The sequence below is a fragment of the Diabrotica virgifera genome, chromosome 3, assembly GCF_917563875.1.
Source record: "Diabrotica virgifera virgifera chromosome 3, PGI_DIABVI_V3a".
Classification (NCBI taxonomy): domain Eukaryota; kingdom Metazoa; phylum Arthropoda; class Insecta; order Coleoptera; family Chrysomelidae; genus Diabrotica; species Diabrotica virgifera.
The window spans coordinates 11,319,383-11,331,903 of NC_065445.1; the positions used below are offsets into that span (position 1 = coordinate 11,319,383).

Sequence of the window (12,521 nt, forward strand, 5' to 3'; positions counted from 1 at the left end):
AAACAAACTATGGAAAGTATTGGAGAAAATAAATTTAAACATGATTGATACAAACAACAAAACAAATGTTATGCTAATTCTAAGGCAAGGGTATCCAAGGTATTCCAAACCAGCAAGGGTCTTAAACAAGGCTGTTGTCTCTCACTCACATTACTTAAGATTTACCACGAACAAACTCTGAAACTTTGGAAACGCAAATGAAAAAATATGGGATTGCTATTAAACAACAATACTTATACAAATTATTATTTGTAGGTGATAATGTAGTAATAGCACAAGAGTATGAAGATGTTGATAGAATAAATGACAAGGAAATTAATCCAGGAATATAAAAAATGGGTGCTTGAAATAAACATAAGAAAGACATAATAATACCTATATGTGTGTGGGTGGGATTCAACAGTACCTTGCATTGGAAGATGGAGAAGTTCTCAGATATTGTGACACATTTAAGTATCTATTTGGGTATGATCATCACTAAAGAAGGGACTGTAGATGACACTATAGAAGAAACAAACAATCAGGGAAGAAAAGTAATATCCCTCTAAGTACTTAATATACTTTGGGACCAATCAATAATAAATAGTGACAAACATAGAATCTACAACGCAATTATTATTAAAAGTATAATCACCTACAGCAGTGAAGTATGACAGATAAAGGAATGATACAAGAGAAAACTTGAGGCAACGAAAATTGATTGATGGAGACAGTCGGTCAGGAAATCGTGATTGGAGAGAGTTACCAACAGTAGAATAAAGAAAGTAAATCATACAATAATAGAAGGTTGTTATAAGGTACCTACTTACTGACACAAAAAAGTAGAGAATCTGTTTGAAAAACTTGGTTGGTACTTCTCAATCTGTTACTGCCGGTGGAGCCATCTATATGACTGATCCATACTTATTGCCTGTTTGGTATAATAGGATTCTAATTTATTTGGAAAGTTTGTGAATAATACTTAATTGTTTAAGCATTGATTGATAAATATAGGAGAGTTTATCAATCAACCCCTATATTTATCAGTCAACGGTTTAAGTTTCTTTTTAATAAATTGCTGCAAATGAATGGTTAATTCTGAACATTATAGTGAGCTAGAACGAAACTGTTTTAAGGATAACACAGTAATGGCATCATCAGCAGCATCAGTATCTGTGATATCAACTATTAGTAGGGATGAAAAAAAATAAAAAAACAATTTTTAGAAAAGTCCAGAACATTTTAATGATTCATATCCAAGGCAATGGACTTTGGTATTAAAACAATTTACTGCTGATCTGGCTTTATGATATTCGCGGTGTGCAAGTACTTGGAAGGGAAACGAGAAACGACCGTGCGCGAGTTGCGGAGAAATATTACAACTATCTTAAATAATTCATATTGTCAATTGAAATTGTCAAATTGACGTATATTTCATACCTTCTGTCATTGAAGCAGAAAAATTATATATTGCTCAACAATATTGATATGATATGCAATTATTATATAAAGGTAAATTTAATTAATTGTATTTTGCTTGCAGTACTGCATTTTAATAACTAATTTTATTTACTACATACAATTGTTTACGTTTGCATAACATAACCTGCATCTTATTTTTTCTTCTTATTATTTTTTTGGACTATGGCCTTGACAATTATCCAGCAACCAGGACTAATATAATTGGCCAATATAATTAAAAGTGCGAATAAAAGTACAGAGCGTAGAAATAGAGGTCGCTTTGCCGAACTTGCACGGTCCCAATAAGGTGTTTATTGGCAAATAAACTATTAATATTCTGGGAGTTTTCAATTGTACAACAAGTGATGACTTACATACAGTGCTATTAGATAAAATTACGGTTCTTAGAATTAAAATTTGCAATATATAACATTGAATAAAAACTCACCTCAATATCTCCTAAGGTTTGCGTCCACTTGTACTTCTCTAGATCACATCCATTTCCCGAGTTGGGCAGTATCTTGCCTTTTTCAGATTCATCCTCGTCTTCTCCTACTTTTTTAGCTGTGGTTGCAGCTTCTGGACCATTTGAAGAACTTTCAGCTTTATCAGAAGTGTTTTTCTTAGCATTAATCTCAGCCTGAAGCCTTTCAGCTTCTTCATCAGTCAATTCGGTGATTTGAGCAGGCTTGACAGTTTCTGCTTCTGCCTTTTTGGCAGCAGCTGCTTTTTTTCGAGCTTCTTGTTCTCGCTTTTCTTTTAGTTCTTCCTCGTGTTTTGCCCTGCTCGACTTTTCATATTTTCTGAATGTGTCCATCACTAACTGTGAAATAAAAGTAGGACTTTACAAGACGAAAATATAATACAATTACTTAAAGTTTTAGGCAAAAATGGCAAGGAACTAGTGGAAAACATGGAGAAACAATAATAAATACAAATGGGAGAAGAATATTAGAATTCTGCATTGATAACGATCTAATCATCACGAACACATTCTTCAAACATAAAGAGATACATAAAATAACCAGAGATGTTCCCCAACGCAATAAAAAATCAATAATAGACTATATCATAGTTTCGCGGGAAACAAGAACTAGAGTCAAAGACGTTAAAGTAAAGAGAAGCTTCAAAATAAGTAGTGATCATTATTTATTAGAAGAAAAATTAAAATAAGCAAACACGAAGTTGATAAGACTCTACAGCAGAAGAATTAGGACATACAAACTAAGGAATATCGAGACCAGGAATAAGTATGTAAAAGAAACAGAAAAAGAGTTTGAAAAGATTGATAAAAGTGAACATATAAACAATGCGGAAGTTAAATGGACTAGATTTAAAGAAATACTCTTAACAACGGCAGAAAACGTTTGTGAATTTACAAGAAACAACAAGAAAACAGTGAAAAGAAGTGAAAGAGAAGAAACAAAGAAACATTTATGGAAGATATATATACCTACAAAATAGAAATCAGTTGGTCTACGATAAATATAAAGAGCAAAGAAACAAAGTTAAAACAATGGTTAAACAAGAAAAACAAAATGCATGGGAAGATTTTGGGAAAAGTATGGAAGAAAATAGAACCCATAATAATAAATCATTTTACCAAGTCCTAAAAAATATGAGAAAGGAACCACAAATGAAGCTGCAGCAGGTTAAAGATCAGAATGGGAATATAATAACTGAAGAAGACCACATTATAGAAAGATGGAAAGAATATTTTATGGAACTTTTAAGCAAAGAGAAGACAACAGCAGAAAGCAAAACAGCAAAGTTAAACAATACAACCACAGAAGAACAAGATGTAATTGGGGACAATAAAATACAAATGAATGAAGTGAAAGATGCCTTAGCCCAACTAAAAATAGGCAAAGCTGCAGGTATAGTTGGATTAGATGCTGAGTTATTGAAATATCTGGGAGAATTGGGCAAAAAAGAACTTTATGAACTGTTAAACCTAACATGGAAAACTAAAAAAATATTGAGTGACTGGAACACAGCTATAATATTGCCTATACACAAAAAAGGAGATTCGAGAGAATATGGAAATTACAGAGGCATATCGTTGTACTGTTCAACATTAAAAGTCTACGAAATTATCCTAGAACGGAAGCTGCGGAATTTAGTCGAGCCTAGATTAGAGGATATTCAAAGTGGGTTTAGGCCAGCACATAGCGTCCCAGACCATATTTTCACTCTACAGCAAATCATCAAAAAAGCCCGGTATATTTGGGATTCCTAGATATGAAAAAAGCTTTTGAGATGGTGAACAGAGAACAGAGAGGGAATATGGCAAAACTTGACAAATAAGGAAGTGGATATGGAACTGATAACCACAATCCAGAGTTTGTATTGCAATACCATCAATCAGGTAAGAACAAGCAATCTTATTTCCAGAAAATTTACAAATAACGACAGAGTCAGACAAGGAGGGGTATTGAGCCCAATACTGTTTATCTGTGTAATAGATGAAGTAATTAAAAAGTGCTGACCAAAAACAAAAAAATATACCAAAGAATACAGAAACGAGGCAGAACTAAAAAATTACAATCTAGTAATAAATATGGAAAAAGCAAAAGTGATGGCAATATCCAACAAAGAAGTTAACCTAAATATTGAAATCCAAGGTAACAAAATAGAACAGGTAGAGACATTTAAATACCTTGGGATAATTTTAAATAAGAAGGGAACACAAGAAGATGAAATTGGAAATAGAATAAAAGCAGCCACAAGAACATATCATTTCCTATATAAAAACTTTTTAAATAAAAAGGAAATATCAAGAAAACCAAAATGGCAATATTTAAAACAATTTACGTACCTATCACTACATATGGAGCAAATAATTGGGTATTGAATGACAAACAAGAAAAGAGATTGCAAGCCGAGGTATTTAAGACAAGTCGTGGGAGCTAGGAGAACCGATAAAAGATATAGCGAAGATATTAGAAGAGAATTAAAAGTAAAAACATTAAAGAAAAAAATTTATGAAAAGAAATTAAAATGGATTTAGAATGAATGACAACAGACAGGTTAAAACGACATGGGAAGCAAGGCCGATGGGGAAAAACAGGGGAGCCCGACCAACGAAAACGTGGAATACAAGTGTGATAGAAATATTGAATAATAGAGGAAAATCGTGGCCGGAAGCCAAATAATTAGCTAGGAACCGAAAAAAGTGGCGTAAGTTCGCAGAGAATGACGTGTAAAGAAGACACCTCGACACCTTCCCGTATGAGGAACATCGATTATGTTATGTTTAAAGTTTTAGCTTACCTTTTCCCATTCTCCTTCCTTGGCGCCAATGAAAAAGTCTGTTTTTCTACTCAAAAAACTCACAAATGTATCCAGGAGCTGAAAACATTTTTGTTATGTATTTTTGAGGTTAACTTTCTAGATTTTTCTTACCTGTGTTGGTCCCTGTGGATGATATTGAGCTACAGATAGAAATAAAGTATCAAATTGTTCAGTGTCACTACCGTCACCACTCATTTTGTGTACTTTTTGTTCAAAATTAGAAAATATTCAAAAACAACCGGGGAAAATATTATCATACGCAATTTTCGCACAAACACGCGGCTTGAACTGTCAGTGTCAGTGTCACTGTCAAACAAAACTGCAAACTCTCTAAATCCTGACTAACTACTTTTGTGCTGTGTAATTTGGGCTGCCTATATGAACTTGAATCGGCGAAATGGGCATATTATAAATAATAAAGTTTTGTTGTATTAACGGTATTAATGTATTAACCACTTTAAAAATTCACATTGTAAGGCATGAATGAATCAAATATGTAATACCTTTTTTGTTGTAGATGTATTTAAAAATAAAACTGAAAAGTTATTACTATAAAGAGTGAGATTGACTAAAATAAAACAATGATTAGATATAAAAAAAATCACAAATTTTATTCAATTTGGGAAAGTTTTTGGGTAATTTTTTTCTTAATCATCAACTCTTTTTGCACATTTTATATTTTTAACTTGGTATCAGAGCTGATGGGCGGTACTTCAAAATTGAAATACTTTTTGTAAGTATATATGTACGTATTTAAAACTTTGGACTTTAGCTTTAGAGTAGTTAAGTACCTATTTAAATGCAAAGTACCAAGTAGTTAAATACTCTATAATTATAAATAAGTACTTGGTATTTAAATGCTCTAAAGTCTAAAGTATTTAAATACCTACAAATAAGTATTTAAATTTTGAAATTAAGCTCCGATACCAAGTTAAAACTATGAAAGAATAAGAAAAACATTTACCCAAAAACTTAGGTACATTTTAGTATTTAAATACGTTTCAACATCGGTATTTGTATTTATGATACTTTCCCAAATTTACTAAAATTTGTGATTTTTTATATCTAATTGTTTTATTTAAGTCAAGAATAGCCACAGTTAGGTATTACCTACAGATCACTCCTTATAGTACTTAATAACTTTTTCGTTTCATTTTTAAATACATCTACAAAAAAGGTACTAGGTACATAGAGGTATTTGATTCATTCATGCCTTACAATGTGAATTTTTAAAGTGGTTAATACAGCAAAACTTTATTATTTATATGCCCATTTCGCCGATCCAAGTTCATATAGAGGCAACCCAAAATACACGGCACAAAGTAGTGGGTCGGGATTTAGAATTAAGCAAGTAAAAAAGCAAATGTCAACTACAAGTTGACAACTTAAATACTAAGTAACCATGGAGACTGATTTCTTCACTATGAAAAGTAGTTCTTGAAAACAATGTGATTAAATTCAATTTTATTTTGTGTTTCAAAAATAGTTTTGCCTTTCTACTAATTTTTTAGTTGTATATGTATGATATTGCAGTTTTATATTTATTTTTAGCTGTTTATGTATTACAATGGTTATTTTTGTCTTTCTTGTTTTAGGCTGTTGGCAGCCATAGCATCAATCAAGCACAAGCGAGAGAAAGAGAACAGAAAAGTTAAGAAAAAAATAGTATGGGGAAGTGTATTTTTATAGTTTAATCACATTTCTTCTAAATGTAGACATTTATTGACTTAATTTTTGAGGTTTAAGTGTAACTTTTTTGTGTTTTTGGGGTGTTGTCTCAGTGTTTCCAGTTTTTGAAATATTTCATCATAAAAACAGAATCTCGAAAAAAGTTAGGTTAAGCAAAACTACCTCATGCTTTGATGAAAATAGTAAGGATTTAACACCATGGCATCAAATAATACCAATGTTTCGGCTGTGATGAGTGAGGTAGGCCTCATCATAAAAAAATGGGAAGACGAGCAACATCAACATATGTATGATCCTGTCCCAACTTTGACCAGGTAAGATTCCCAAAAGTAGTCTTGAATTTTCATGCAATTTACGTATTAAGGCGCGTTCTCACGCGAGAAGTTTAGTTGCTCAACGAAAGTTGAATGAAAACTCCAGTGTGAACCTGTCTTTCAACTTTTTAGTTGATCAAGAAAAGATTGTCCCAGTCAAACTTTTGTTTTGATATTGTTTGACACCTTGGCTGCGTTACAGGACAAATAGACCTAGTATTACAATAAAGGTTGGCTGCGTTGACTGTGTCATAATTCACTTTCGCAAAGGTTCATTATGGGACATATTATCGATGGCTTAGTGTGAAAACCTCATATCTCATTAAATGGCAATTTTACAGGAGAGGCAAAAAACTGATTTTCAGCATAATATAACATAAAAACAAAAATTACGTTATGTATTTTTAAGTCGAGCACATTGAGACAAAAATATCTGATATTGGCCCAGAGCTAAAAGTGTTAAATATCGCTATTAAATTGGAAATACAAATATTAACTATGAAAGACACGTAAGTATCCTTGCAGTATATAGAACCTTTGCCCAAGTAACTATGATAACCTCGTATATCTTGATATACGTGTTTTTCATCTCAAATGAGGTTGTGTTTATTATTATTTACGAGGTTTTCATTTTTCATAGCTTATTGCACACCTCCAAATACTAGGTCGATACAATACAAATCTTTTTATTTAAGGTTCATAAAATGTTTCTACATGCGGGACTACATTTTGTTGTTCACAAAAAACACTTCTCCAAGTAGAATCTCTCAAACAAACACTTCAAATTAAGTACCAAATTCTTGGTTATACAGGGTGTAACAAAAATACAGGTCATAAATTAAATCACATATTCTGGGACCAAAAATAGTTCGAATGAACCTAACTTACCTTAGTACAAATATGCACATAAAAAAAGTTATAGCCCTTTGAAGTTACAAAATGAAAATCGATTTTTTCGAATATATCGAAAACTATTAGAGATTTTTTATTGAAAATGGATATGTGGCATTCTTATGGCAGGAGCATCTTAAAGAAAAATTATAGTGAAATTTGTGATTCCCATAAAAATTGTATGGGGGTTTTGTTCCCTTAAACCCGCCCAAACTTTTCTGTATGTTCCAATTAAATTATTATTGTAGTACCATTAGTTATATTCAATGTTTTTAAAACTTTTTTGGCTCTTAGTATTTTTTCGATAAGGCATTTTTTATCGAGTTTCAGGCTTCTTTTTTAATATGTTTACATAAAAATTTTATGGGGGTTTTTTCCTTTAAACCCCCCAAATGTTTGTGTACGCTTCAATTAAACTATGACTGCGATACCATTAGTTAAACAAAATGTTTTTAAAACTTTTTTGCCTCTTTGTATTCTTTCGAGAAGGCAACTTTTATCGAGATATGGCTTCTTTTTTGATACGGTTCAAAATATACCTAAAAATATAAATCATACATAAATTTTCATATTATTACCAAGTCTCCATAATCGTACTTAACCATATACAAATATTTGGTGGATTTGACAAATATTCAAAATATCTCGATAAAAACTGAATTTTCGAAAAAGTACTAAGAGCCAAAAAAGTTTAAAAAATATTGTGTTTAAGTAATGGTACTACAATAATAATTTAATTGGAACGTACACAAAAGTTTGGGGGGGTTCAAAGGAACTAAACCCCCATAAAATTTTTATAGGGTGTCCAAATTTCACTATAATTTTTTGTTAAGATGCTACTGTCATAAGAATGCCATATGTCCATTTTCAATAAAAAATCTTTAATAGTTTTCGATATATTGGAAAAAATCGATTTTCATTTTGTAACTTCAAAGGGTTGTAACTTTTTTTATATACACATTTGTACTAAGGTAAGTTAGGTTCAATCAAACTATTTTTGGTCCCAGAATATGCGATTAAATTTATGACCTGTATTTTCGTTACACCCTGTATATACGTGGTATTCACACTAAATCAAGAGAGCAATTGATATATGTGGTTTCTTTTTTCGGCTGTAGAAAATAGTCTACTGTATTTGGATTTTTTCTAACAGTTGTAAATGGTGAGATACAAGGTTTTAGGTTTTCAAACCAAAACCACCGAAATGTCAGTTTCGAAAAAAATTGAGATACGAGGTTTTCACACTAAGTCATCGTTATATGCCTTGTAACACTCAGGGCCGGTTGTTCGAAAGCTAATCAACAATGATCATTATCAAATATTTAATTACTGTCACCAACTGTCAATGTCAACTTTATTTGGGTTGCTGAAAACAATATGAAATTACTTAATCAATTATGTTAATAATTGTTATGGTAATTGATTAACTAATCTCATTGAAATTGAAATTCTTTATTGAAATAGAAATCCTACTAACAATATTTAAATATGAATTTGCTTAATTAAATGTAACATACAATATACAATACATGCAATATTATACAACACATACAGATTTATTAAAAATTATTTTTTTTATCTAGGTAAAATATATGTCTTCAGTAATTTTTTAAAAATTTGAACTGTCAGTGCATTCTTAACACTGGGGGGAAGATGGTTAAATTCATTCATACATTTGTAAAACAGGGATGTCATTGTGCTATGTTTATTAGTTTTTTGAATATCAAAATCTTCAATATTTCTCATGTTATATGAATGAACTTGACCCCTCAATGTAACATATTCATTAAAATATGCAGGCAGCATTCCTTTTTTTAATTTAAAAATGAAAACCATAGTAAGGTAGTATATAGCCTTTGTTGAACTGAAAACCAACCTAAAGTAGAGTACATCATCTCAATTGGCGTGTAGCGATTGCATCGAAGAATTGTTCTCATACCTCTGTTATACAAAATTTGCAATGATTGAATTGATCTTTTATTACCTAAATATAAAGCACTTGAACAGTAGTCAAAATGGGGCTGAATTATACTTCTAAATACAGTGATCCTTGAAAATAATGATAGATCTTTGCTAATTCTATTAAAGAAAAATAATTTTTTAGATATTTTCTTGCAAATATATTGAAAATGAGGTTTCAGAGAGAGTGTGTTATCCAGTATAAATCCAAGATATTTAATTTCATTGACCCATTTGATGCATTCATTATTAACTTTTAGTTTCAAATTTTCCATACTTATATTATTTAATTTATATCGGCTAGAGACTATCATTGACTTTGTTTTACTCGCATTAAGTTTTAACTTGTTAGCATCCAAAAATATCTCAATTCCTTTTAACAAACACTGCATCCTTCTAACAACCTCCACAATATCATCACCACTGCATACAATTAATGTGTCATCTGCAAAAAGACTAATAAATTCCAGACCCTCAACATAATTTACATCATTGATGAAAATAATAAATAATAATGCTCCAAGTACACTGCCTTGTGGTACACCAAAACAATTAGGTAGTTTTGTTGATTTACTTTGGCCTAACTGCACATAATGAGTTCTTTTTGTGAGATATTCGTTAAACCATTTTATAACACCTTGTTTAAAACCGTAGTACCTCAATTTTTTAATTAACAAATCTATGTCTATAGTTTCAAAAGCTCTTCTAAAGTCTAAGAATACAGCTACTACAAATTTATTGTTATCAATAAGTAGTTTCCACTTCGAGATGGTAAGTTGTATTGCTGTCATAATTTTAATCAATTATGTTTTCAGCAACCCAATAAAAGTTGACATTGACAGTTTTGGTGACAGCAATTAAATATTTGATAGTGATCATTGTTGATTAGCGTTCGAACAACCGGCCCTAAACGTAAGTTTATAAATACAGTAGATCAAATTGTATTTTTGAGGTTTTATCAAAGTAGCATGACCGTAAATCACTCGACTTAAACCCTATACGCCGAGAAGGAGACGAAAGATTTATTTTTTCTGTTATCCATTTATGGTAGGTACATATGTATGTATATACGTACATATGTATTATATATGAGAAATAAATGTTTGCATTATCCATGTATTTCAATTATTTGTGCCAACATCTGGTCCCAAGGAGCACGGATAATCGAGGTTCTACTGTATCCTTAAACCCAGCGAAGGTGTTAAGTGGTGAATCACAAGGAATTGTTTTCAAGCTTGTCTTGAAATGTGTGAACTGTGTAATCAACATTGTTGACTCTGAAAGCTGCTGTGGTGCACATGCGTTTCTGAAATAACACGTTTTCACCTTTTGACTGCCAATCTTAATCTCCAGCAATTTCAAATAACATGAAAGGAGAATATGCATAAAAAGGTTCAGAAATATTCATCATATCTCAATCTCATTTCAAATCATTCAACACTACCAACATTGTAGCAGCGATAATTTTGATAGTCATCTGATACAATTATTATTACAGTTGTAGCAGGTCCCATAGACTTAAAATAAACTCTGAAAAACATATTTTGTTAAAAAAATTTATACTTTAATAAAATTTTGTAACGCATTGTATACTTATTGCTGTACACACTTATATATAACCATTTATTTTATTTGTCTTTTCAGGTTGGCAGAAATAGTAGAAGTAGAGACTGAAAATTACTTAAAGATGGATCCTGATCCTTTCGATGAACGTCATCCTTCACGAATAGATCCCCATTGCCTTTTAGGTCAAGTTTTAAAAGTGATTTTTAAGAAAGATAATTTTAGTAGCAAAGTAAGTAAAGAAGTGCAATGAATCACTAGAGAAAAATATCCTTTTTTACTAAGTGAGCTCTTAAGAATAAACCACTGAATTTTAAAATTTAGTAATATTGAATTATTAAGTACAGTGGAACCTCGATAACTCGGATTAATCGGGACCGCGGCCGATCCGGGTTATCGAAAATCCGGGTTAGCAGGAGAATATAGTAAAAATTAATAAATAACCTCCATTATAATTACAAAAACATGAAATACATATGCACAGTACACATCTAAATTACGTATAGTTGTATAGAGTGTAGAGTTTTGTTCATTTCTTGGTAAAAAACTCAGTCATACTGTAGAGATGTACCGACACCATAATATGGTAGGTCTGGATCCAGCGTACGAAAAAAAAGTTGATAAATAGCAAGCTGAAAATTTGTTATTAGCTTAAGGGTGTCTAGTCGGACAAACATTAATATATGGGACACATAGGGGACACTGGAACAGGGGAAGTTTTAACTGTGGAACAGGTTAAAACTTTGGAACGGTCAGACCACGAAAACGGCACATGTATTTTGTCCGACAGAACAGACTTAAACTCTCCGAACAGAGATTAAACTGTCATGCAAAAATCAGACTGCTATTTATCACCAAATTGGCGTTTTAATGAGTGGAACATGTAGAATAATATGTCAAATGACAGGAATTATGACAGGTGATAAATAGCAGTCTGATTTTTGCATGAGAGTTTAATCTCTGTTCGGAGAGTTTATGTCTGTTCTGTCGGACAAAACAAATGTGCCATTTTCGTGTTCTGACCGTTCCAAATTTTTGACCTGTTCCACAATTAATACTGCCCCTGTTACAGTGTTCCCATATATCAAAGTTTATCCTACTAGACACCCTTAAGCTATTAACAAATTTTTAGCTTGCTATTAATCAACTTTTTTTTCATACGCGGGATCCAGACCTATGGTATCATAATATCATATTATGATGCTGCAATAAATTTATTTTAAAGATTCGCCTTTATCAATCCTACCTTTCTAGTTTCTTTTCCATTGTCACTACAACATTTTTACGTTTTGTTACCATTACGTAGACAAAAATCACACAAACACAATCTGAAGCACGATTACAGAACGGAAGTGATTAATACGACTACTA

General features: G+C 31.6%; 2 protein-coding genes across 2 annotated transcripts in view; one reads left to right on the forward strand and one right to left on the reverse strand.

The window, feature by feature from the left end:
* The window catches only part of LOC114324174 (nuclear migration protein nudC), a 332,585-nt gene extending 327,550 nt beyond the window's left edge, over positions 1 to 5,035 (reverse strand). Inside the window, exons 1-3 of the mRNA XM_028271930.2 lie at positions 4,846 to 5,035; positions 4,714 to 4,791; positions 1,889 to 2,263 (exon numbers count right to left, since the gene is read on the reverse strand). Of these exons, the coding sequence (XP_028127731.1) occupies positions 1,889 to 2,263; positions 4,714 to 4,791; positions 4,846 to 4,929 (537 nt within the window). The 5' untranslated portion in view covers positions 4,930 to 5,035. The remainder of the gene's footprint in view (positions 1 to 1,888; positions 2,264 to 4,713; positions 4,792 to 4,845) is intronic.
* Positions 5,036 to 6,091: 1,056 nt separating this feature from the next.
* LOC114349382 (protein mahjong) overlaps positions 6,092 to 12,521 on the forward strand; it is a 59,283-nt gene continuing 52,853 nt past the window's right edge. The window contains exons 1-3 of the mRNA XM_050646286.1: positions 6,092 to 6,182; positions 6,330 to 6,737; positions 11,232 to 11,382. Coding sequence (XP_050502243.1) covers positions 6,622 to 6,737; positions 11,232 to 11,382 — 267 coding nt within the window. The 5' untranslated portion in view covers positions 6,092 to 6,182; positions 6,330 to 6,621. The remainder of the gene's footprint in view (positions 6,183 to 6,329; positions 6,738 to 11,231; positions 11,383 to 12,521) is intronic.